This window comes from Gekko japonicus, unplaced genomic scaffold (assembly GCF_001447785.1).
Source record: "Gekko japonicus isolate JY-2015 unplaced genomic scaffold, Gekko_japonicus_V1.1 scaffold3144, whole genome shotgun sequence".
Classification (NCBI taxonomy): Eukaryota; Metazoa; Chordata; class Lepidosauria; order Squamata; family Gekkonidae; genus Gekko; species Gekko japonicus.
In genome coordinates this window covers 54,347-81,271 of record NW_015159801.1, presented here as the reverse complement: position 1 = coordinate 81,271, position 26,925 = coordinate 54,347, and the positions used below count along the sequence as shown (strand labels likewise).

The 26,925-nt window shown below is 49.3% G+C and overlaps 1 protein-coding gene across 1 annotated transcript in view; it reads right to left on the bottom strand.

The window, feature by feature from the left end:
• LOC107107171 (GPI ethanolamine phosphate transferase 1-like) overlaps positions 1–26,925 on the bottom strand; it is a 99,166-nt gene that overhangs the window by 19,792 nt on the left and 52,449 nt on the right. The window contains exons 15-20 of the mRNA XM_015407432.1: positions 25,571–25,657; positions 21,593–21,648; positions 20,318–20,393; positions 11,315–11,388; positions 3,821–3,863; positions 2,954–3,087 (exon numbers count right to left, since the gene is read on the bottom strand). Coding sequence (XP_015262918.1) covers positions 2,954–3,087; positions 3,821–3,863; positions 11,315–11,388; positions 20,318–20,393; positions 21,593–21,648; positions 25,571–25,657 — 470 coding nt within the window. The remainder of the gene's footprint in view (positions 1–2,953; positions 3,088–3,820; positions 3,864–11,314; positions 11,389–20,317; positions 20,394–21,592; positions 21,649–25,570; positions 25,658–26,925) is intronic.

Below are 26,925 nucleotides of genomic sequence, written 5' to 3'. Positions count from 1 at the left end.
GCCTGGGTGTCTGTATCGCATTTCCCTCCCTTTTCATAGAATCACAGAATGTTAAGAGTTGGAAGGGACCTTGCAGGTCATCTAGTCCAACCCCCTGCACTCTGCAGGAGCACAGCCAAAAGATAGCCCTACATACCTACAACATGCCCAAAAGATGGCCGTCCAGCCTCCGCTTGAAAACATCCAGCGAAGGAGCCTCCACCACCTCCCGAGGCAGACTGTTCCACTGCTCAACCACTCTCACCGTTAGGAAGTTTCTCCTGATATTTAGCCGGTAACGACTCCCTTGTAATTTCCACCCATTAGATCTAGTCTTGCAATCCGGAGCAAGAGAGAATAGAGCCACTCCATCTTCTACACGACAGCCTTTCAAATACTTGAATACTGCAATCATGTCCCCTCTAAGCCTTCTCTTTTCAAGGCTAAACGTACCCAACTCTTTCAGCCTTTCCTCATAAGACTTGGATTCCAACCCTCTCACCATCCTGGTTGCCCTCTTCTGGACACACTCGAGCTTGTCAACATCCTTCCTAAAATGTGGTGCCTAAAACTGGACACAGGACTCCAGGTGAGGCCTGACCATAGCAGAATAGAGCGGAACGACCACCTCCCGTGATCTGGACATCATGCTTTCCTGCATGGGCTTTGCTCCCTCTAACCGTTGCTTCGATATTTCATCGCTTTATCTGCGGCTTATTTATGAGCACAATTCAAACGTTTGTAAATAAGCTGGAGATACAGCAATGAAATATCGAATCGACCACTAGAGGGAGCAAAACGTGTGCAGAAAAGGGGGGGAACCTGATGATGTATGGGCACAAAATTGACAAAAGATATGCAGAAAAGCTGTTGCTGACCATTCTACACCCCTTACGTAGCCTGGCCCTCTGGCCTCCGGCATATAGTTCTTCTTAAGCATCATTTTCATATATTAGTGATGCTATTATAACAAAGCACGGTCACATTGTCAAAGGATCCAAGGCCCTGAAGCTCACAAGACCTGAGCAAGGCTGTTAATGATAGGACATTTTGGAGGTCTTTAAGAACATAAGGACATCAGAAGAGCCCTATTGGATCTGACCAATGGTCCATCTGGTCCAGCCTCCTGTCTCACACAGTGGCCAACCAGTTCCTCTGGAGGGCCCACAACAGGGCATAGAGGCCGAGGCCTTCCCTGGATGTTGCTGCCTGGCTCTGGGATTCAGAGATTGAGTGCCTTTGAATGTGGAGGTTAATTCGCAGGGTCACCGTAAGTCATAACCAATGTTCCCTCTAAGCAGTGGAGTCTTGTGAGCAAAAATTCTACTTTGTGAGCCACTGGCATTAAAGTTGTGAGCGAGCGATTTGGCTGCTGCATAAATTAGTTTGCTCTGGAGCCCTCCTTCCTGAGTTGAGACAAAAATGTGTGAGCCAGAGGCTAAAGAACGGTGAGCTAGCTCACACTAACTCAGCTTAGAGGGAACATTGGACTCATAACCAACTCGACAGCACTTCACACACCCAGGACACACTAAAGACACTCCAACATTTCGAACACCTGAAGCTACTTTAAACCGAGTCAGAATATTAAACTATCGAGGTCAGTCTTGTCTGCCGTGACTGGCACCAGCTCTCCAGAGTCTCACCTCCTGCCTGATCCTTTTAAACCAGAGGTGTCGAGCTCATTTGTTACGAGGGCCGGATCGGTCATAAATGTCACTTTGTCAGACCTTGTGCCATAAAATGCAATGCCAGGTACAGGAGATAGAAACTGTGTAAAGGACAGCAGCTGGTAAACTCTGAGTTGGTGTCTCCTCACTGCAAGGCCTTATGCAGTTCCGCAGGGCCTGCAAGACGGAGCTCTTCCGCCAGGCTTTCAGATAGGGGCCGCCGCTGCCGCCACCACCACCAACGGTGGCATCGCCAACAGAATTTGGGATCGCCCTGGGAAGCTCAGCCTATCTTGTGTGATACTAACAACGCATGAACGATCTACTGGACAGTGGTATCTCAACGGGGCCGATCCGAAGATGCCATCATAACCACTCAGGACCATCTTGTTATTGAAGCACTTTATTATTGTTGTTATGTATAATTGTTATTATGATTTTATTCTTTTATTGGATTTTATGCATGGGCTGTCGCCCCTTGTAAGCCGCCCTGAGCCCGCTTGCGGGGAGGGCGGGGTAAAAATGTCTAAACAAATAAATAAAAATAAATGGGCTGGGAGGAGGATGCAAAGGAAAACCCACATGGGCAGACTGGAGAGCCAACGGTGCAGGCCTGGGCCGGCGCTCCCACGCTGCTTGACTGCTGCAGACGAGGCTGTTCCGCCATGCCGAAGCCACAATCGGAGTGGCTCCGCCCACTCCCCCGCCCCCACAGACAGTCTCCTGTTCCCTCCCTTGCACTAGTTGCTTGCGGGCCACATAAGAGCCCTGGATGGGCCAGTTTCGCCCCTCCTGGCCTTATGTTCGACACCCCTGTATTTAAACGGAGATATCAGGAATTGAACCTGGGACCTTGTGTCTGCACAGCAAATGCTCTTCCACTGAGCCATGACCCCCTCCCAGACGACAGAGCCTGAAGCTATTCAGACCAGTTAGAATTACGAATCCGACAACAGCACACCCTTGGGAGACAATGCTGTGAAGCAATCCTCAGCGTAAAGCTGGGCCTCTCTCGGGTGTTCGTCTAAACGGTTTTTCCTCAGAAAACAATCACAATAAATGCTGCCCTTCCTGAATTGGCAATGTATGTCAGAATCCAATTACCTCAAATTGAACGACAAGTGCTTCTGAGCTTCTGAATGTTTCCCTTCGCCTACATGGGATTACCTGACCAATTTCGATCGCATAAACAGCCATGTGTCTTGGCAACTGCTTTTGTTTTGAAGCAGTTGCCACTGGAAGAGCAGATGCTCTAGATCAGAGCCCAGAAGAACTACGGGGGCATGACACATTTGTCTGTTTACCGCTCTGTAGTCAAAATCACGACAATACCCCCATCTCTACCTTCAGGTACCTTTCTTCTGCGGTAGCCTCTCATGACGTGAGATAACGTGACAGAAGGCACTGTCACTTCAAGTAAGTCCGCAGGGGGGGGAAACTGAGGTGTGGGAACAGAGGACGCAAAAGAATATAACCACCCTTTCCTCCTACCCCTCACTGCTTTGAAAGCTCTTTCCTTGGAGCCATTTGAGAACACGAAAATACACAAGGATGGAATGAATGTGCTTTGGGGGGGGGGACGCCGATGTGACAGCTCGCGTTTTTAAAGGGGCCGTTAAGGTCTTGATAATTTTCTGATCTCCGATTTACAAGGGGGTCATTAAGGCAGGCTTCTCCTCCTCACAGCCCACCCTTACAGTTTTACCCCCTCCTCGTAAGCCTTCCCACGATCATTTTCATCTCTGCTTCGGAAACAAACAAACAAAAAAGCCGCCCGTGACATATTTTCCTTTTGTTCCAAAAAGAGATGAAAAATTAAACTAGGCACCCAGGTGCATCTGGCATTCGCTTCCACTCACAGATCTTAACATCCAGGATGAAATACATGAAAATCGAGGCATGCGAGCTTAAAAATAGCACACGGGAAGGAACGGGAGTAATAAAGATTACGTCTCTTCTGATGCATTCATTAGAAGAGGTACAAGGGATTGCGATGGGGGGGGGGGGAGGTGGATTTCTCTCTGCAATTTATGCCGGATTTCAACTCTCGCTCCCTTCCCCAGTTCGAGGAACTTTGAAGTCTGAAACGAATTCAGATCTGTCTTGATTGAATTAGCGGAGCTCTCTGGGTTTTTGATCTTATTTGCACAGAATGTCCAACAGTAGCTTACCAAAGCCATAATGTCTGAAATCACAAGAACGATGAGAAAAAGCCTGGGGGGGGGGGGAGAGAAAAAAAGAGAGAGAGAGAGAATGTCAGAGGAAGAGCATAATTCATAGTTCAACAGTGCAGTAACAAAGCTTCACGGGATTCCAAGAACATGACAAAGCCCCGTTCCCAGGGCACACTGCCATTCTCCTTTGAACTGTTTTATTAGTATTACACATTAAGGTTGCCTAGGCCTATGCACATACTGTCCCGGTGCAAAAAAACCAAACAAAGCAAACCCCCCCCAGTCCCATAAATTAGGTACCAAGAGAAACTAAGATTTGTGACCTGTTTAAATGAAGCCAGGTTCCCCCCACCCCACCCCACCCCATTTGCCATCAAGCTACCACTGACTTACAACAACCCCATGGGGTTTTCAAGGCAAGAGACATTCGGAAGCGGTTTGCCATTGCCTGGCTCTGCACAGTGACCTTGGTATTGCCTGGTGCACTCCCATCCAAATACTGACCCTGCTCAGTTTCCGAGATGGGACAAGGTAGGTCAGGGCTACTGCTCCTTAGTTTTACAAAATCTATTCTACCAGAGGGAGGTCAAGGAGTGCTTCACAGGAAGTGCCTAAGTTACTGGAGAGGTTTACCTAACTTCCCCTCGGATTCCTAAGAGTCCACCAGGCCTTGTTTACCTGCAGTTCAAGGCTAGTTTTACAGTCTTAAGACAGGAAAACTTGTTTTGCAAGAAAGAAAGCAAAGATCTTCGAGACGTCGAGTTGTGTGGCCAGGGCCAACTTTTGTGCTCACGAACACTAACAGGGAAACGTGAAATATGCCTCTCTTCTGCTAGAACCATTTTGGGAAGCAGGGAGGTTTTAGGGCGGAAGTTGCCATACTGATCTACTAAAAGGGGCTTGCTTCGCTAACCTATGAAGCTTTTATCTCTCACACATCACAGAAGGCGCTAGGCAAAGGTGTGGTGGGGGTGTTATGGAACATGGCCGGGGGCTCCATAGGTCCGTAGACGTTCCCAAAGAACTGAAACGAGAGATCCGGGTTCATTTAAGAGGAGAGCTTTAATAAACCAACATAGTTATCAAAAGCTAATTAGGGTTACCATCTCCCTGATGGGGGCAGGGTTCCCCCGATTTCAGGGGGCCCAATCGGCCACCACCTCTAAAGAGCCCCATCCCGCCTGATGCGATGACATCACCCAGATGTCACTGCGCCAGGCACATATGGGGGACACTCTAGGATTTGGACAAAAACTCCATGGTGAGCATAGAGGGTTTTTTTTTGCCTAAATGCTAGAGCATCCTGCCCAATGTGCCCTGCACAATGACATAACTTCTGGGCAGGGCTATTTTGGGGCAGGAACGCACAGGAACGGAGTTCCGGCTGGCTCCCGAGTTGGCCACGCCCAGCAGGAACTCATTAGCATAATAGGCCACACCCAACAGCAGAAACTCATTAGGATTGGCTATATTAGGGGTGTGTGGCCTAACATGCAAAGGAGTTCCTGCTACAAAAAAGGCCCTGGGTTTTGACAACAAACAAGGTAAACAGAATAAGAAGCAAAAGGTGGGTGTGGCTGGATGACCACACTTCTGGTAACATGGGGGTGCGGCCTAATGTGCTAATGAGCTGTGCTGTCAGGGGTGTGGCCTAATATGCGAATGAGTTTCTGCTGTTGGGTGTGGCCTATTATGCAAATGAGTTCCTGCTGGGCTTTTTCCTACAAAAAGAGCCCTGCCTCTGGGTGACATTATAGTGCCACACAGGCTTCGTGCATGCACGCAAGGCGACTCCCAGAAGAGGACGGGATCCCGCCCCCCCACCAGCAGCCAGGTAAGACCCGGCAACCCTAAAGCAAATTCAGGGCTGAGCTCCAATCAGCTGGCCCCGAGACACGCACACAGACACAGCGGAGCTTAGCCAACCCTGGAGACCCAGAAGAACAACTAGAACGAAGCTGGCTGTGAGCCCAAAGAATGATTAATAAAGCTACCCCAAATACTTGGGAGGAGCCGGGCCATCTTGCATCTGACTTCCAGTGTGGGGGAAGAAACAACCCGGGCCTTGAAGGTAAGCACTGCTAACAAGCGTGAGAGAGAGAGAAGATTCCCCTGAGAGCAGCTCACGCTGTCCCCTTCCAAGAGACTCAGGGCAGCTAGCAAAGATGGAGTCACCCGGGGGCCAGCCGAGGCGGCCGCGAGGAAGCGAAGCCCAACAACGTCTCCAGATGGCGCACGCGCTTCTGTTACAAAAAGGTGTGGGAGAGACTGGCGAGCAAGGCCTCAGCAGCCGAAGGCGATCAGCTCCACCCGCTTTGCATTATTGTTGTTGACGTCAGATCACCGAGAGGGTGTCGCTAAACGGCAGTTCACTCTTTGCTGGAGCCAGAGACAGATCTCTGAGGAAAGTGGTGCCAGATCTCGAGCCTCACGGGAAGCCCCATGTCCTGTTGCGGGTGCGCTGGGCAGCCAGCAAATGAACACGGCCAGCCAGTGGTGCATGGAGAACAGAATGAACGAGGAGCCCTGAGTACAAGTCCCCACTTAGCCAAGAACAGCACAGCTGGGGCCTGTAATCCCTCAGCCTGGCCCACTGCACAGGTCTGTGAAGTCTGTAGGGACAACAATGTGTGTGTGTGGGGGGGGAGTAACCCCCAGGGCTACAGGGTTAGAGGTCATCTGGCAGCAGCAACTGGGGTATAGGGGAGTGCAGCTGAGGCAGAGGGTGAGTAGGGACAGTGGCACGCAGGGGTTGGAACCCCCCCCCCCCCGAGGACATTGGTGGGAAGACTGTGGCCAAAGACCAGTGCCATAGGGTGGGGCCGGCCGGCCAAAGAGCCATTATTGGGGGAGATCGAATCCCAGGCCTACATCGGACATGGGATCATGGAGAGGAGGTAGCCTCTGGCCAGAGGGGCCTATCCAGATGTTAGGTAAAGGTAAACAGGTTCCCTTGCTCAAAAGCCAGTCGAGTCCGACTCTAGGGTTGCGGTGCTCATCTCCGTTTCAAAGCCGAAGAGCCAGCGCTGTCCGAAGACGTTTCCGTGGTCATGTGGCCGGCGTGACTAAACACCGAGGCGCACGGAACGCTGTTACCTTCCCACCGAAGCGGTACCTATTGATCTACTTGCAATTTCCTGCTTTCGAACGGCTAGGTTGGGAGGGCCTTAAAGAGGGAAGCAAGGTGAAGCCTGGGGTGAATGACAGAAGGTGAAGGACGGCAGTGAAGGAACTCCCTGTCGGCCTGAAGAGGGAAATGAATCCCTGCCACAAGGGGCCAAGTAAAGGCTCACTGTATGCTTTCTACACAAACAGGGCCGGCCCGAGGGTTTTTTGCGCCCTAGGCAGGGCTACCTTCTGGCGGCCCCCCCACCCGTGCGCCCCAAGTACGGGGTTGCCAACTTCCAGGCCCGGCCTGGAGATATGGAAGCCTTCCTATTTGGGACCGCCCCCTTCGCCCACCTGGCCGCCTGCCCTGTGCCAGTCCCTCCTCCACCCCCCCCAAGTGCCAGCGCCTGTCTGCCCACCCGGGCCGGGCCCAACAGAAAGCCAGCCGCTGCCACCGCCGCCGCCGGGAATTCAGGTTGGCCGGGAGGGTCTGTTTTCTAGCCAGGCCGCCGGGGGGGGAGTCTACTGCTCAGGCCCCCTTGCGGGGAACCCGTTCCTAGAAGGGGGGGGGAGGCTCACTTCTTCTCCACTCCGCCCGCCCTGGAGGGAGCTCAGCTTTGGAAGGGGGCACTGTCTGTGCCCCGCCTGCACCGAGCCGACGGAGGCCGGGCGCTCATAGTGCTGTGGCAAATCTGCAATCGGGACCAATGGGCGCTCCGTGAATAAGTTCGGGCGGGCAGGAGTGCCCTATGGACGGGCGCACAGCGGCACAGAGCAGCATGTGCGAGATGAGTTTTAGTAGCAGCGGCTTTGGGCAGGGGGGGCTTTTGGTGGGGGGGCGGCAGGGCAGCTGGCGCCCTGTTCGGAGCTCCGCCCTAGGTCAGAGACTAGCTGGCCTAGTGAGAGAGCCGGCCCTGTACACAAAAGGTCTGAACTTTGCGCTTGGGCATCCTGGTTGGTTTGTAAGAGAGGCAGGAATGGACCCCCACCACTCCGAGTGTGCTATGCCCTCGCCTGCTGCAGGGTGCCCATGGCCCAATGAGCCCCACGTACGGGGAGAATCCTGGGAACGTCGGCCACGGTTCCGAGGAAATTCAAATGAAGAAAAGCTAACACCACTGCACGTGCTCAGACACTCATTTTTGCACGTTTTGTACGTTTTCACGCCAGCGTAAAACCTGATCTGCACATTCAACCTATTTCTGCGGCTGAGCCCTCCTTAGAAGGAGCCCTTGCCTGCAGCCATTTCCCACCACTCCATTTCCCCTCCACTCATCCAGTCAAGTTTCCACTCAGAGCACTAATGCCCAGCACCCACAACAACTCAGGAGCAGCAGGGGCAGGCCGGAGGTCAACAGAGCACTGTTTTTTCAGTTTGTTCCAGGATGACAAAGCAGTCTCCCTGTAGGGAAGGCTGTTCAGAGACAGACTCCAGTTCCATGAATGGCTGAGTGTTGGTTTTTCCACTTTGCCTCCAGGCACACAAAACCAGTTAGGTGAGTCTTGGGTACACAAGATCGTTTTTGTGTGCTCCGAAAAGCAGATTTCGCCAAATGGGACGGACTCTGAGCAAATGATGTGAAATCCTGCTAAAAACATCTTCATTATCTTTATCTTTTCATTACGTAATTGAAATATTAGGCGACGCGGACACTGCTGTAAATCGCTAATGACTGGTTTGTTCCGGGAACTGCACTGAAAGAATGCGGCAAACAGCTGACCTAGTAGCAGGAAACTGAAACGGGTCATTAACTATAATAATAATGCTATCTGTGAGATTATTATTATAAGGCTGCTATCAGCTGTGGTGTGAAATTTCATTAAAATGTGCCACACCGTAGCACTACGCAAAATTATCAACAGAATCTGGTCCTGTTACCTGAGCATCAGCTAAGTCAATGATACCTTTGCAAGTCCATTAACCATGTGACAAAGCCATGTTCTTGCAGATTAATTTAAAAGATAAAGGTAAAGGTTCCCTTGCTCGAAAGCCAGTCGAATCCGACTCTAGGGTTGCGGCGCTCATCTCTGTTTCAAAGCCGAAGAGCCAGTGCTGTCCGAAGACATTTCCGTGGTCATGTGGCCGGCATGACTAAACACCAAGGGGCACGGAACGCTGTTACCTTCCCACCGAAGTCGTACCTATTTATCTACTTGCAATTTCTTGCTTTCGAACTGCTAGGTTGGCAGGAGCTGGAACTAGAGACGGGAGCTCACTCCGTCATGCGGCACCTGGGTCTCGAACTGCTGAACTACCGACCTTCCACAGCCTGCAGTTCAGCGTCTTAACCACTTGAGCCACCGCAGCTCCGTGCAGATTAATTTACAAGCTTCTAAACCAGAGGCACAACTGGATCCCATCAAATCCCTGAAATTACGATCAAAACATTTCGCAGCAATGTCACAGAGAAATAAACACACATACACACACACACACTCTTGTGCACACTGACAGAGACCACCCACACGATCGCTTGTTAAATCCCATTTAGGATTGTCAGCAGCAAAAAGTGTTGGCTGAACACACAACTGACTAACCTCAGTCCACAGGTTGAATGTACGCTCTGTTACAGCATACAGAAAAGTGAACACATCAAGCTCTTCAGACAACATTAATGATAGTTTAAAGACGTCTCTGTTGAACAGCAGGAAATAGCAAACTATGGTCTGGTTCAGGCACTTATCGAACGGCAGTCTTTCCACATGGGAGAGCCCCAGATATGCAGAAGTCTAATTTACATGGTGTCTCCCTCCTCTTTTCTTTGATTAATGGTTGGCCCCACGAATGGTCTTCTGTTTGGAGTTGTTGAGTCTCACACCTGACTTATGCCACACGGTGGAAAGGAGAGCGAATTCCGCTGCTCTACCACACTGTCACTGACTAGGAAGTGTCTGAATTGGGTCAGATCAAGATGGGGAGCTGTGTTAGTCTGTCTGTAGCAGCAGAAAAGAGCAAGAGACCAGTAGCACCTTAAAAGACTAACAACATTTGTGGCAGGGGATGAGCTTTCGTGAGGATGTGAGCAGTGATTCATGAAAGCTCACACCCTACCACAAATGTTGTTAAGTCTTTTAAGCTGCTACTGGACTCTTGCTCTTTTGAACTGGGTCAGGATCAAAGTTTTGAGGTCCACTATCAGTAGACTTGCTTGACCAATCTATCGCTGGGTCGTATTCAGGGTTCCCTCTAAGCTGAGTTAGTGTGAGCTAGCTCACAGTTTTTTGGCCTCTGGCTCACACATTTTTGTCTCCGCTCAGGAAGGAGGGCTCCAGAGCAAACTAATTTATGCAGTAGCTAAATTGCTTGCTCACAACTTTAATGGCAGTAGCTCACAAAGTAAAGTTTTTGCTCACAAGACTCCACAGCTTAGAGGGACCATTGGACTCGTATTCAATCCAGGTGGTCAAATCATGTGCAGGGGAGGTTTACTGGAACATCTGAGCAAGTGGAATGAAACCCGAGCTGAGCGTCTGCCCTTCCTTATTTGCAGGTAAGAAGTCTGGGCTTGGCCACAGAGGCCTTATTGGCAAGGCCCAAAGAGTTCTCAACTCACGACCTGCAGCCTGTAGCCCTGTGTGAGCTGTGCCAATGGGACCGGCGCCAGGCTGCAATACCCTCGTAGTCGATCAATCTGAGGTCTGACTGGGAGCCTGTTGAGTGGTCAGTTTTAATTTCAATTTTGTATTGCTCATACGTGTTGCTTTGTAAGGCTCTTAGAGGGCCCAGTGTGGTAGAAAAGCAGGATGCACATATATTTATATAAACGCAAATAAATAACATCTGAATGCTTGCCCACAAAAAGACACCTCAGTACACAGAAAACGAAAACATCAGATAAACTGCATTTCCTAGGTGTGCGAGAGTTTTCTACGTGCCTTATTTATGTTTGCGCAGAACTTCAAAGTAACACAGTACTGTGGATGAGATGGAGATGACTAGTACTATTCAAAGGGTTGGCTCCTATTCCTATAGGAAGGGGATTTCTGGCAATTCCCTCCTCCCCCTGCAGACCACCACGTGCCCCCCCTCTCAGTTTCCTGGGGTCTCGACACCCCCTGAGTAGACTTTCAGGTGGCTCAGGAGGAAAGTGCCACTCCACGGGCTTCAAATTCTGCTGGCGGTACTTATGTTCCAACCCAATGCCTATCAGCGATACAAGCTGCATTGTAAGAATACAGCTACTGTTACTAGATTTTTTTCCCCAATTTCGGGGGGAAACCCCTCCAGAGTTTTGATGATCCTGAATTCCCTGAAGAGTGAACAGAGATACAGGCTGTATCCAGTTCAGGGATTTAGAAAACAGGAGCTGGAGATGGTTGGACTTGGACCCCTCACCACCACCACCCCATAATGAGCCCCAAAGCTTGACATATTTACTGTACCTTTTAGACGATAGCTGTGTTGTCACTTGAACAGCTTCAAACGCACACGACACAAGAACAAAAGGGATTGCAATCTGTTGAGGACACAGAAGCTGCATTAAGCTAATGGCAGCCTCCCACAAAGCCAGACAGCCCCAAACCCAATTAACATTGCTAATATTCACAGAGGCAGCGGGGCATATCCCCAAATCCAAACATTTCATCCACTTAACAGAAACGTAACAGTCAACCAGGGTAACATCAGTTCTACAAAGTACACTAAGATGTAGTGACAGGCCTTGTTTCATTCTGTCCAGTATGGTAAATATTTGGGAAACACCATTAAGACAAAGGAAGAAGTGTTATATGAACAGTTTTTCTGATTGTCTACCTTCAAAGACCATTTTCTGTGCTGAGTAGCTGCGCTGTGAAACTTGTACTTGCTGGCAATGGAATGCCAATGCTTTGCAGAGGGTTCTGGGATATGCTGAATACTGATGTAAAAGTTGAGAGCCAGTTTGGTGTAATGGTTAAGTAAAGGTAAAGGCAGGGGTCGTTTCGTAGAAAAAGAGCTAGGGGAACTCATTAGCATAACTCATTAGCATATGCCACACCCCCTGACATCAGGGGCCCGGCGGTGGACCTGCAAGGCCAGCGGGAGTGCGAGGAAGCCCCGCCAAGGCCCTCCCTGGCCCCAGGCAGGCAGGGGTGGGGAGAGGCGGGGAGGAAGCAACTTACCCTCCCTCTTCTCCTGCCTCCTCCTGGCTGAATGAGGGCTGGAAGCGGGGCGGCCAGAAGCAGGGGGCGGGGCTTTGTCATGTGCCCGCCCCCTGCACCTCACCCGGGGAAACTGTGTTCCCCCGCGTTCCTCCCCGAAATGACCTCTGGGTAAAGGTTCCCTTGCTCTAAAGCCAGTCAAATCCGACTCTAGGGTTGCGGTGCTCATCTCCGTTTCAAAGCCGAAGATCCAGCGCTGTCCGAAGACATTACCGTGGTCATGGGGCCGGCATGAATAAACACCAAGGCGTACGGAACGCTGTTACCTTCCCACCGAAGTGGTACCTATTTATCTACTTGCAATTTCTTGCTTTCGAACTGCTAGGTTGGCAGGAGCTGAAACTAGAGACGGGAGCTCATGCCGTCATACGGCACTCGGGTCTCGAACTGTTGAACTACTGACCTTCCACAGCCTGCAGTTCAGCGTCTTAACCACTTGAGTTAAGTACACAGACTCTAATCTGGGAGAACCAGGTTTGATTCCCCACTCCTCCACTTGCAGCTGGTGGATGACCTTGGGCAAGCCATAGTTCTGTCAGAGCTCTTCTCTCAAGGATAGTTCTGGAAAGAGCTTTCTCAGCCCCACCTCCCTCACAGGGTGTCTGTTCTGGGGAGGGGAGGGGAGGGGAAGGGAAAGGAGTTTGTAAGCCACTGAGACTCTGAGTGAAGAGCGGGGTATAAATCCAATCTCCTCTTCTTCTCTTCTTGTACTTACTGGCCATGGAATGCCAATGGTTTGCAGAGGGTTCTGGGATATGCTGAATACTGATGCAAAAGATGTGCTTACTGACTATGGAATGCCAATACTTTGCAGGGGATTCTGGGATATGCTGAATACTGATGCAAAAGATAGCTAGCAGTGGGCACACTATCTTTCCAACAACTTGTCTGTTCTCACGTTCTCAATGAAGAAATCCTGGTACTTTCCAAAGGGCCCTACAGTAAGCTCCTTGGAAGCTTGAAAACCACTTTGTGCTCCCTCATTAACTGTTCCCTCTGGTATAAACATCCTTCACTCGCTCATTTTCCCCCTCAGAATACGAACGTTGGATTAGAGCTCACCGATCCAGTCTACCAATGGCAACACTTTGCTCTGACAGGCAGAGGAAGGCTCTCACACGAAACAATAAGGACCAACGGTCTGATGCTATACAAGGTAGATTCATATGTTCCTAAATCCTGTGTGCAGATGTTATAGAGTAGCTTGGACTTTACTGTCCACTTCAGGCAAGGAGGAGGAGGAAAGGCAGGGGTTGCAGAAATCTCTGTGCCCCGTGTGTTCCCAGGGCCAGGTAAGGAATGCCACAGTCGGAGTCCAGTGAGTAGAGATGTAAAATTTCCGGAAATTTTGAAGCTCGGAAACCCCCCCATTTTTCCCAGTTTTTTTTCGGGGGGAAACGAAAATTTTCGGAAAAATTGAAAGAAATGCTACATTAGCATTTCTTTTGTCTTTTCTAGATTGAAAGTCATTCTGTTACTTTAGGAACATAAAATACGACTATGGACATTTTTACTTGGCATGAAATTATCACAACTAGCATATTAAAAATATAGTGTAGCCAAACAATTATTACAAACAGAATACCCACCCACATGCAAAAACAAAACTGAAACCTTTTTATTTTCTTTTGACAATAGCACCTCCTAAAGGAAGAAATGCATCTTATTCTTGCATTAGAGTTCAGTTTGTAACCTAGGACTTGCTTGTCCTCAGTGCATAGAAATTAGATCAATCTGATACCATATATATATATATTTTAGAAATGATTTGGAAAATATTTGAACACCTTGTCTTAAAATAGTTTAATCATCATGTTAAAATAAAACGTTCCATAATCAATTTTTTAATTTAATTTTTCCAATTTTTCGGGAAAAAACAAAAAAAGGCTTCAGGAAAAAAATGGGGAAAAAACGGGTTTTTTTCCTGAATTTTTCTGTTTTTTTCCCCGGGCCTTCACATCTCTACCAGTGAGTTGGATTTCTAACTGTTTATTGCAATGACAGGAAAATACAGGGCTGGATACCTCAGCACCCAGTGACACCTAGCTGTATTCTGGTCCCAACGGGAAGAGCAGAAGTTCTTATACACCAAATGACATCATAATAGTTTACAACTGGGCAAAAACACAATTGGATCTAAAACAGGTAGCATCGTTTGAGTTGACATCATTTCATTGGTGCACCCCGATACTGGCTGGAGTTACAGGCATTTGCATTTGTTTACGTGACCCAAGAACATTAAGGTACATTGAGGTCTCCTTCTGGCATCTTTCAGGGACCTTTAGCATCTGTATAGAATGGGGAGTTTCCTGATAAGGTGTGATATCTAACATTGCTCTTGGCTCTCAACAGGCATCCTGGTGCCTGGTGCCTGGCAATTACACAGGAGGATGCTGTTTGGGAACATCCAGGCCTCTGAAATGTTTTTCTTATGTGTAGTATCGGGATCCCAGATCACCGCAGACTGTGACTGCATGAAACTAAAAGACGCCTGTTCCTTGGGAGGAAAGCAATGGCGAACCTAAACAGCATGATAAAAAGTAGAGACATCACCCTGCCAACAAAAGTCCGCATGGTCAAAGCAATGGTATTCCCAGTAGTCATGTATGGCTGCGAGAGTTGGACTATAAGGAAGGCCGAGCGCCGAAGAATAGATTCTTTTGAACTATGGTGCTGGAGAAGACTCTTGAGAGTCCCTTGGACTGCAAAAAGATCAAATCAGTCAATCCTAAAAGAAATCAACCCTGACTGTTCCCTGGAAGGCCAGATAATGAAAATGAAGCTCAAATACTTTGGCCACCAAATGAGAAGGGAGCACTCACTGGAGAAGACCCTGATGCTGGGAAAGATTGAAGGTCAAAGAAGACGGGGACAGGAAAGGATGAGATGGTTAGACAGTGTCATACATGCAATGAACATGAAATTGAGCCAACTTCAGAGGACGGCGGAAGACCGGAAGGCCTGGCGTGATCTGGTCCATGGGGTCGCAAAGAGTCGGACTCGACTGTGCGACTGAACAACAACAAAAGTATTGGGCCATAAACATCCTTCAGAGCAGCTGAACTACAAAGGCACTTGCCGTGACTTTAAGGCTTTTGGCACAGACAATATTGCTTTTATAGAATTCTACCTATATTCTCTATAAAATGACAAACTACCTCCTTTCATTCATCTATCAAACTAGGTTCATTCACTGCAAAATCAATACATGACTATATGTCAGCTACTGGCTTGCATGCACATCAAACTATAAAAAGGCAGAGAAAATCAGACCCACTGGTCCCTTGTCCCACAGGGGGGATACGAGCCTAAGAGATTTAACTCGCTTCAAAAGCAGTATCTTTCTTAGACAAGTGTTTGAAGACCGCTCAGGTTGACAGAGCAAAAACAGGCACTAACCTAATAGTCACACATAAATGAACATATTATTGTCGGTGCAGCTGAGTCTGTATATATGCGTTTGGAAACAGCTTTCAGATGCTAAAAGCCTTGGCAATGCAGAACAGAATAAGGGAAAAAACTATTACGGCCACTGCCGGGCTCTAGGGTAAGACAAGATTCTCCCAAAATGACACACAACCTACAGCTCAAAGTACAGCGTCCCAACCGCGTTTCATCACTCGGAACGTGGGGGATCGCAGTTCCCCCGGGTGAGGTACAGGGGGCGGGGCACATGACAAAGCTCCACCCCCTGCTTCTGGCCGCCCCGCTTCCGACCCTTATTCAGCCAGGAGGAGGCAGGAGAAGAGGGAGGGTAAGTTGCTTCCTCCCCGCCTCTCCCCACCCCTGCCTGCCTGGGGCCAGGGAGGGCCTTGGCGGGGCTTCCTCGCACTCCCGCCGGCCTTGCAGGTCCACCGCCGGGCCCCTGATGTCAGGGGGTGTGGCATATGCTAATGAGTTATGCTAATGAGTTCCCCTAACTCTTTTTCTATGAAATGACCCCTGGTCCCAACCGAGTTTCATCACTCGGAACGTGGACCTATTTATTAAAGCTATTGTTAGCATTACAATAACTTAGTCAAGTGTTACCAATACCAGCAGGCTGTTAAATCAGATCAAATCTCATCTGAAAGATATGCCATCTGTTTTAATGACAAATCCATTTTTAAAAAAACAACAACAACAACCCCCCTCCTTAAATTTGTCGTGTCCTTGCCTGCTCCTTCATTATCTGTTCAGTTCTGTTTCAGATTGCTGTTCTAACGTAGGACGGCTGGGGAGAAAACATTTAAGCAACACTAAGGGAAGAGCTGAAAGGGAATGGATTTTCATGTTTGTGGAATTGTCAGAAGTAGACGAATCACGTCTGAAGCAAATTGACTTTCCGACTCGTTTTCAGGTTCACCAAGCTTGTTCGGGGTTTAAAATCCTGACTGCATTTTGCTTTTCCGTCCACTTGGGTATTTTTGGAGTGAGTTGACTTTAATTTTTTCCCCCTTCTTTCTGAGATGTTGATGGATTGGTTAATTAACCTGCACCTTTTAAAGGAGCTATAAGGATAGGAGGGGGAGGCAGTGAAGCTTGAACGAGCAAGGAACATGTGTCGGCAAACCAGGCAAGAGATGTGGGCTCGGAGCTGGGCGCTTGTTCATCGATTAAATAATAAAACTTGGAGCATAAATTTAAATGGGGAAACGCATTTTGACTAAAAGGCACTGGTAGTAACTATTACGAAACACGAGGCATGGGGTGATATTCTCCTGTAATGTGGCTTCCTTTGGGTTCTGTGACGGATAGCATAGAGATAGTCTCGCCCTGTGTTCCCTGACTCATAGCATAGAGATAGTCTCGCCCTGTGTTCTCTGACTCTTCTGAGCGTGTGGGCCCATTTGGAATTCTGACACGGCACGGTGGGCACCGCAACAAAATGGCTCACACAGGGGGTGGAGCCAGCTGCAAAATGGTTGCCACAGAAGGAGGAGGAGGAGATTGGATTTCTATCCCGCCCTTCACTTGGAACCTCAGAGCAGCTTACAAACTCCATTCCCTTCCCCTCCCCACAACAGACACCCTGTGAGGTCGTTGGGGCTGAGAGAGCTCTGAGAGAACCGCCCTTGAGAGAACAGCTCTGACAGAGCTGTGGCTTGCCCAAGGTCATGCAGCAGCTGCGAGTGGAAGAGTGGGGAATCAAACCCGGTCCTCCCAGATTAGAGTCCACGCACTTAACCACGACACCAAACTGGCTCTCTTCAGTCACACGGTGTAGATCTTTGTGCTGCGGTGGGAGCTGCTACCAAAGCGACATTTTTAGAAATCTGCACAGCCCATCAAACCTCCAACAGCCAATCAGAAGCCTTGCTGGGCAAAGGCCCTACCTGGCCCCACCCAGGTCCTAAAAACACTTGGTGGGTTCCAGAAAAGGTGCCCGCGGGCCCCACGGTACCCACGTTGCCAGCTTCTTGCAAGCCAGCTGACCCATTATTAGGGAAGGCAGGAAAAGTCCGTCCTCAAAGTGCCCTGTTTATGTCAGAGCACTGCAGGGTTGGACCCACCCTTTGGAATTAAATGCAGCTCCTTAAAGCGTTGCCACGCAGGTGTTGCTAAATTCCGATGGGTCCATTTTATGCTCTTGGGCGAAATATGTACAGAGCTGCCTGTGACTGGCCACGGTGGGAGAAGAGCACCGAAAGTAGTGGATGTTACTGAAGCTTAACCCCCAAAGAGGAAGGGGTGTATGAAACTGATACGCTTTCTTAAGGGAGTCCTGCAACTGCCAGTTTTGTAGCAAAAGTGAATTTTAAAAACTGACACGCTCATTGTCAATTTCACTTTTCCTTAATAGCAGGATGGGTTCCACCAATGATCTTGCGGAGGGGCGGAGGCCACTATGGGACGGATGGCAGAAAAGGGCGGTAAAGGTAAAGGGAGAAATACACACAAGCCACGCTTCCAAATCCAGCAAGTCAATTCCAAAAATCTCTACTAAAAAAGTGTGGGTGAAGGGAAGGGGGGGTTTGCATGCAAAGACGAACTGGGAATGCAACAGTCCGAGAGAAGCACCAGGTTGGAGCCCACAGACCTGTTCTGTTCACAGTGGCCCTCTCCTCTTGTGCAAGAGGCAAGGAGAGGCCCAATCCGTTTCCTCCCTGCTGCCCGCTGATCCAACTAGCTTTTTCTCTGTGCAGGAATTAATTTCCCCCCCCAGGTCAGAGACGGGACTGCTGGGGAGAAAGGGGACAGCGGAGACTATCTGCAACTATGGACACCCACTGCAGGGGGATCCCGGCCCGTAGCTACAGCGGGGCATCTCGGGGCCTGCCCCCCGACTTACTACCAAGGCCCCCCCCAACTTCCCATCCAGCCCCCAGGCCTCCCAACTTCCAATTTTGTATTTTATTTGTGGTGCCCCCTTGGGGTGTGTGTGTGTGTGTGTGTGCGGGGTTCCCCCCTGACTTATTTAAAGGCCCCCTGAATTTAAAAAATCCTGGCAACAGGCCTGGGTGTATCCCAATCTGGTGATCTGCCGGCCTCTCCTCTGAGCCATCCCTGAACTTCTTCCGTTCGCCTCGCCTGGCAATTCATAAGACCAAAACAAACCGACATGCTTAAGGATGTTGTCGTCGGAAGCTCCTCCCCCTCCACTGCCCTGCTGTTAAGGTATTGCCTGTTCTCAAAAGTAATTTGGGTTGCCAGGTTCCCTCCGGCCAGCAGCAGGAGACAGGAGTAGGGTTGCCAGCTCCAGGTTGGAAAACCCCTGGAGATTTGGGGATGGAGCCTGCAAGGACCTCAGTGGGGCACAAGGCCATAGAGTCCACCCTCCAGGTTCGTGTAGTGGTTAAGTGTGCGGACTCTAATCTGGGAGAACCAGGTTTGATCCCCCACTCCTCCACTTACAGCTGCTGGATGACCTTGGGCAAGCCGTAGTTCTGATAAGAGCTGTCCTTGAAAAAGAGCAGTTTCTGTCAAGAGCTCTCTCAGCCCCACCTACCTCACAGGGTGTCTGTTGTGGGGAGGGGAAGGGAAAAAGGAGTTTGTAAGCCGCTCTGAGACACCTTTGGGTAGTGAAGGGCGGGGTATAAATCCAATCTCTTCTCCTCCTTCTTTTACCTCACAGGGTGTCTGTTGTGGGGAGGGGATGGGGAAGGAGTTTGTAAGCTGCTCTGAGACTCCTTCGGGTAGTGAAGGGCAGGGTATGAATCCAATCTCTTCTTCTTTTACCTCACAGGCAGTGTTCCCTCTAAGCTGAGTTAGTGTGAGCTAGCTCACAGTTTTTTAGCCTCCGGCTCACACATTTTTGTCTTAGCCCAGGAAGAATGACTCCAGAGCAAACTAATTTATGCAGGAGCCAAATCGCTCACTCACAATTTTAATGCTAGTAGCTCATAAGGTAGAATTTTTGCTCACAGGACTCCACAGCTTAGAGGGAACATTGCTCACAGGGTGTCTGTTGTGGGAAGGGGAAGGGAAAGGAGTTTGTAAGGTGCTCTGAGACTCTCTTGGGTAGTGAAGGGCGGGGTATAAATCCACTCTTCTTATTCTTCTAAATCATTCATTTTCTCCGGGGGAACTGATCTCTGTAGTCTGGAGATGAGCTGAAATTCCAGGGGGTCCCCAGGTCTCACCTGGAGGTTGGCATCCCTAAAAGTAATGTCTGACTAGGCCACTGGGGACATCCACTTTTATTCTTTATGGAGGTTCACCTGGAGCTACTCTGAACACCCCTTCGGTTTCATCACTTGATAGGGCAAGCGGTGGCCATTACCTGAAGTGTTCCCAGAGAAAACAAGAGTAGGCGATGCCCTGCAGTTTTTGCCATTCATGTCAGGGTGAGCGCCACTTGAACGAGCGACCTGGCGTTTTGAAAAGCCCACGCACTTAGCTATTTGTGTAGCAAAGACAGCGAAAAATCCTTGAGGGCTTTTGCTTTTTAGGCTTCATTGTGATTTATTGCCATGAAAACCAGCAGCTACTAATGTAATTTAATATGCAATTCGGCACATTTGCAAAACCGTTCATTTTATTTATTTCACCTAGAGGTCTCCGTGGGTTGTAGCATTACAAAAAAGCCCCAGGAAATCAGGTTAAATGTATGTTCAAGCCTAGCCAAATTAAAACCATAATGTTGCGTAGCGGGCATTAAAAACAAATCATCATTACAGACTGAAGGGTGTGTGGTTTTTTCCTGCCTGTAGCTGGGGGTGGGGGGGAGGATTAGAGGGGCACAGAGCTGATCCTACATGAAAGGCCTGCGACATGTTAAATTCGGTCAGCTTGATGGCAGCGTTTCTTCAAGGAGCAATTACTGACCTTCCACAGTAGCAAGCCTCCCATCACGAAAGGGCTGAAGACCGTCAAGAAGCAGTAGACAGAGGCTGGATCAAAGCTACGCACCCAGGATGAAAGCAGAATTCACATTAGTCAGATGCATTTTGCATGGAATTATCTCCATTGGGAAGCAACCTGTTTCATTTGTTTACCCCGTCATTGAATAAGTGATGCGGTGCAGGGTGTAAGTTTGTAAGACTCACCCTACAATCCTAAACGTAGTTACACCCTACCAAGTGCCGTCTTTTCAGGGGACTTAGCAGGGTATAAACCTGCTTGGGGATGCACCATTCTTATTACTGCGCTCATCGTTTCTGCTTTTCGTTTTAAAACTGTAACCGGTAGTCTCTGCCTGCTACTTACCCTTAGAAATGCTCCTTCTTACAGGGACGTCTTTGTTTTACAAAAGGGACTCTCTAATCTGTATTCACAACAACTGCAATGCCAACGGCTCTGTTTGGATACATCCAGACCAACCACAAGCACAGTGTTGTGGAAACAAGAGGAGCTGCTACAATCTGCTTTTACACATCTGGCACGCAGCTCATGTCCCTGCTTCCCCAGAGGTGGGGAGGGGGTGTGCAAAAGCCTGTACACACAATTGCCCTGGCCTTAGCCTCGGGCCTTCCAGCTATATTGTCACCCCTCTCCAATTTCTTTTACTTCCCTCACAATAAATGCGGCTAAAGTGTTGTGCAATGATTACAGTATCGAACTAGGAATGGGGGAGACCCTTACAGACTCCTCTTCCCCTCACGAAGTCATGAAGCTAATTGGCTGACCTTGGACCGATCAAACTTCACTTAATCTGCCTCACGGGGTCGTTGTGACGATCACATGGGGTGTGGGGTGATTATGCAACATATGCTAGCCTGAAATCTACGGAATGAAACTGGCATTTCAGAAACTGTCCCTATAAATACCAAAATCATAATTATCTTAAAAACAATTTTAAAAGGGAGACTAATGCAAAATAAGAGAAATCATGCCGATCGGCTCAGTTTGCATGCCCTGTCATCTTCTGTCACTCGTCTATCTAGCACACATCAATCCTGTCCTTCCTTCCTCCCTCGATATCATAATGGAGTATACAGTTCTCCCTCCCTCATTTTATCCTCACAACAGCCCTGTGAGGGAGAGAGGGCCAGGGTCACCCAGCACGCTTCATGGAAGAATATGAATTTGAACCCAGGTCTCCCAGACTAACACACTAACCACAGCAACGCACTGACTCTCAGTGCAACTACCAATAGTTACCTGTTGATAGAAGCTATGTTTCCAGTCCCAAAAAAGGCCGTCACTATGAAAAAAACCTGTGCGGGTCTAAGGAAAGAAACCACAACAGATTTCTTTTTAAGCAAAATATCACAGTCCCTTTACATTCCTGCAATATCCCAGCTCCTTTTAACCACAAGGAAAGGCGGGGTGTGTTTTAATCAATCAAGGAAGGATTCCCAAGTAAAGTTTTGTATCCAAGATGAGGCTTTTCGTATTTAAAGATTTCGCTCCGATAAGGACTGACGTGAGAAAAGCCCATCAGAGAGTCCCTCCGGAAACGCTGCTATTTGGACACACTTTTAGGATGAGAGACAATCTCTTTGGCTCCACACGGCTTGTGAATTTGGGCCTCCTTAGATGCCTCTCCCTCAGTACAGTTTGGACCTGTTTGGGCAGGACTATCTTGTGTAGCGCAAGGACAACAAAGAAGCACACAGTCCTAAGAGCTGCTCTCAGAATTTACTCCTAGGGAGGCAAGGGGAGAGAGGGAGGGCTGATGAGGCATTTCTCTGAACGAATCCACAGGCGGGCTTTAAAATACTCTGGGCAGCCCAGCTCTCCCTGCGACCAGTGTTCCCTCTAAGCTGAGTTAGTGTGAGCTAGCTCACGGTTTTTCAGCCTCCGGCTCACACGTTTGTCTCAGCTCAGGAGGGATGGCTCCAGAGCAAACTAATTTGTCCAGCAGCCGAATTGCTCGTTCACAACTTTCATGCTGGTAGCTCACAGAGTGGAATTTTTGCTCACGAGACTCCATAGCTTAGAGCGGCGGTTCTCAACCTTCCTAACGCCCGCGACCCTTTAATACAGTTCCTCGTGTTGGGGTGGCCCCCAACCATAAAATTATTTTCGTTGCTACTTCATAACTGTAATTTTGCTACTGTTATGAATCGTAATGTAAATACCTGATATGCAGGATGTATTTTCATCGTTACAAATTGGAACATAACTAAAGCATAGTGAGCCCTATCCTAAGACCATCGAAAATTTGTGTTTTCCGATGGTCTTAGGCGACCCCTGTGAAAGGGTCGGTCGACCCCCAAAGGGGTCGCGACCCACAGGTTGAGAACCGCTGGCTTAGAGGAGCACCAAGGCCTGCTCATTCCCTCCTGCTTCCTTACGCCACGCTAGATCCACGTCGGTCTTAACGCACCACCTTCAACTAACCCCATCAGCATCTTGAAAGAGCCTTAGAGCACAATTGTTTACGTGGTTCAGCTTCGACTGGGGGCAGGGGCGGGGAAGTCTACTCCTATAAGAATTAGTGGGAAATTCCACTCTGATGATGTAAGATGTGACGTGTAACCCTGTTGCTGTATAAAAGCCTGGAGCCTGCGTTGCCCTGGGTTCAGTCTGTCTAAAGCGTTCTTCGCTGACTGAACCTGGCGCCAATAAAGTTTCTTCTCCTCCCGTTGATCGGGTGGTCTTTGCTTGGGCTTAGGCCCCTTTCGCTGTGCGACGCTTTATCAAATTATGTGCATGGGGTGGAGAGAGCTGGCAAAGAGAATTTTTGTTCACTTTCCCTCTCCCCAAATACTAGAACTGGTGGGCATCCAATGAAGCTGATGGGCAGCACGTTCAGGGCAGACAAAAGGAAAGACTACTTTACGCAGAGAGGGATCAAAACGTGTGGGATTTTCTGGCAAAGGACGTAGGCCGCAGGAACGAACAGCTTGAAAAGGGGATGAGATAGATTCGTGGAGGAGAAGTCCACCAGTGGCTGCTAGCCACGGTGCCTGAGAGGAACCTCCATGTTCAGCGGCACTAATCCTCTGAATCCCAGAGCCAGGAGGCAACATCAGGGGAAGGCCTCTCTGTGCCCTGTTGGTCCTCCACAGGAACTGGTTGGCCCCTGTGTGAGACAGGATGCTGGACTAGATGGACTACTGGTCTGATCCAGCGGGGCTCTTCTTATGTTCTTATGTAGAAACCGAGATTGTTTGGGATAAGAGTCCCTTGCCGACAGCTGCCCTGTGAACTTCATGGCACTGCGGGGATTTGAACGTGTATCTACCCAGCCATAGTCCAGTGCTTTGACCACCAGCCCACAGTGGCTTACTCCAGAATGACCAAGAAACAGAGCCAAGAATGGTCATCTGTAGACTGAGGTCCAGATCTATCCAACAAATTTGGTTTTTGGCCACGGGGGGTCATCAGGGGAACGAGCAGGTTCGTAAACAGTTGCCCTTGACTTCTATTGGGCAAAATAAAGTGCTACACTCGGAGGCAAGGCTATGAAGAAGGCAAAGCCTAACGAGGACAATAAATATCTGCATGCAGATCACACAGGGATGCTCTACAAAAGCCTTCATTACACCCAGACAGCCTGTCGTACTGACGGATTCTTTTTTAGAAATAATATCCACAGGCCATTTCAAGTCAGATTATTACTTTCAGAACAATACTTCACTGGGGCTCAGGCTCTTGGCCCAGATTTTATCACCTTCAAATTAACTCCCGTAGCCAGCCTATCACTGCGCCCCGACACAAAACTGTCAGGTCCCCACGGGGATGATGAAAACCACAAGATCTCATCCTCCACACTCAAAGCAGAGGTCGCTACCTACTTAGGAGGCCCCCCAGCTACAGACGAAAAAGCACGCATTTGTAAATTAACCAAAAAGAGAGGAAGCCCCTCAAAAACACAGCCTGAGAAGGGACAAGAATGCTTCAGAAGGGAAGGAACACTACTCACTTACTTACTTTGTACCCTGCCTTTCCCTCCAAGGGGGACCAATGTTCCCTCTAAGCCGTGGAGTCTCATGAGAAAAAATTCTACTTTGTGAGCTACTAGCATTAAAGTTGTGAGCAGATGGTTTGGCTACTGCATAAATTAGTTTGCTCTGGAGCCCATCCTTCCTGAGAGAAGATAAAAATGTCTGAGCCAGAGGCTAAAAAAACTGTGAGCTAGCTCACACTAACTCAGCTTAGAGGGAGCACTGATGGGGACCCAAAGCTGCTTACCTCACCAAACACCCAGTTTGGTGTAGTGGTTAGGAGTGCGGACTCTAATCTGGGAGAACCGGGTTTGATTCCCCACTCCTCCACAGGCAGCTGCTGGTGTGACCTTGGGTCAGTCACAAGTTCTCCCAGAGCTGTTCTGTCAAGGACAGTTCTCTCAAGAGCTCTCTCAGCCCCGCCTACCTCACAGGTTGTGGGGAGGGGAAGGGGAAGGAGTTTGTTAGCCGCTCTGAGACTCCGAGTGAAGGGCGGGGTATAAATCCATCTCTCCTTCTTCTTCTTCTTCTCATCCACAACAACTCAATGAGATAGGTGAGGCTGAGAGTGTGTCACTGGCCCAAGATCACCCAGTGAGCTTCCATGGCAGAGTCAGGATTCGAACTTGGATCTCCTTAAGTTCGATACACTAACCACTACACACGGAAAGCGGCCAAGTATTAGTTAGGAGGGAGGGGAATCAGCCTGCCCCAGGGAGCTTAGAGAATCTTGGGAGAAGAAGAAGAGATTGGATTTATATCCCGCCCTTCACTACCCAACGGTGTCTCAGAGCAGCTTACAAACTCCTTTCCCTTCCTTTCCCCTCCCCACAACACACCCTGTGAGGTAGGTGGGGCTGAGAGAGCTCTTGACAGAAACTGCTCTTTTTCAAGAACAGCTCTTTTCAGAACTAGGGCTTGCCCAAGGTCATCCAGCCAGGTGGAAGTGGAGGAGTGGGGAATCAAACCTGGTTCTCCCAGATTAGAGTCTGCACACTTAACCACACCAAACTGGCTCTCCAGGAGGACAGATTTTGGGGATACGAAAACAGTTCTCCCAAATCGGTCCCTTCCCTATGATTTCCTGTGGGGCCCAAGCTGACCGCCCCCCCTTCGTGCCCTTCCCCAGGATGTCCCGTGGGGCCCAAGCCGACCGCCCCCCCCCCCCCGGTAATCTAGAGATTTCTGCACCACAGTTGGAAGTTTTCTCAGCCAGGACTCTGCTCAAGAGCAAAAAGGATACGAAGAAAAAAGATCGCCTGATGTCGCCCATGTGGAGCTGTCGAAACTCAGTTATATCAGCCGTGTGCGAAAAGCTGAGGGCAGCAAGCTATGAAAGATAGTGGAAGAGAAATCAATACAGCCGTGTCAGTTGGTTCGTGTTGATATTAAAGGTATATTTTCAGGGGAACAAATGAGAAATTAAGGAGCCGCCGCTTCGCGGAAGCCAGCCTGGGCCGCCATGAAAACGGCTTCACCCGCAGCTTTATTACTCTGTAATGACTCTCCCTCAAGAAAGTTATCACTGAACCGGAATGATCCAGCAGAAATACCTCCACCACCACAGGTAAGGAAATAACTCCATGACCTTTCCTGTTTGCTCTCTTGTTTCGCCTCCCTTTCCCCCCAAACCTGCTGATGGAAAGAGACGTCATTTCCATTATTCACAAAAGTCACGAGGGGTTTGACAGCTTTAATCATGTCCCCCGGCAAGCAACAGAGGAAAGGAATGGTGGAGCTCCGTCTCCACAGCGGGCTTGCTCGTTTCTCCTCCAGCCCTGCGTCGCTTCACACGGTGTGTGGCAGCAGCTCCTGCCTGTGACCCGGTCCTTAAGAGTAAAAGGTAAAGGTTCCCTTGCTCGAAAGCCAGTCGACTCCGACTCTAGGGTTGCGGTGCTCATCTCCGTTTCAAAGCCGAAGAGCCAGCGCTGTCCGAAGACATTTCCGTGGTCATGTGGCCAGCATGACTAAACACCAAGGCGCACGGAATGCTGTTGCCTTCCCACCGAAGTGGTACCTATTGCAAGTAGATAAATAGGTACCGCTTCGGTGGGAAGGTAACAGCGTTCCGTGCGCCTTGGTGTTTAGTCATGCCAGCCACAGGACCACAGAAACATCTTCGGACAGCGCTGGCTCTTCGGCTTTGAAACGGAGATGAGCACCACAACCCTAGAGTCGGATTCGACTGGCTTTCGAGCAAGGGGAACCTTTACCTATATTATATTTGATGGAACCCTGAGACTCCTACACAGGGAGGGTGGGATACAAATCTAATTCTTTTTTTAAAAAAGGCAGCATGATTTCTGTTATGCCCCTAAGGCTTGGTTTCTCAAAAGCCAGCCATTAGAGACTTTATAAACTGACTTGTCCGAGATCTCACTACACAATACACCTGTAGCTTGTGTGCTCAATTACGGCCACATCCAAAGGGCTGTTTAAGAACACTGGGCCTCCACGTCCATCATCCAGACTTGGTGTGGCTCGGGAATCCTTGAGCGTCAGCGGTTGCTGAGCACGGGAGGTTCTACCTGTGTGGCCGCCCAGCTGATGACCCGCTTTGGCTCCCCCTTGTGGAGAGAGAAAGAGGGACTTCTGGGA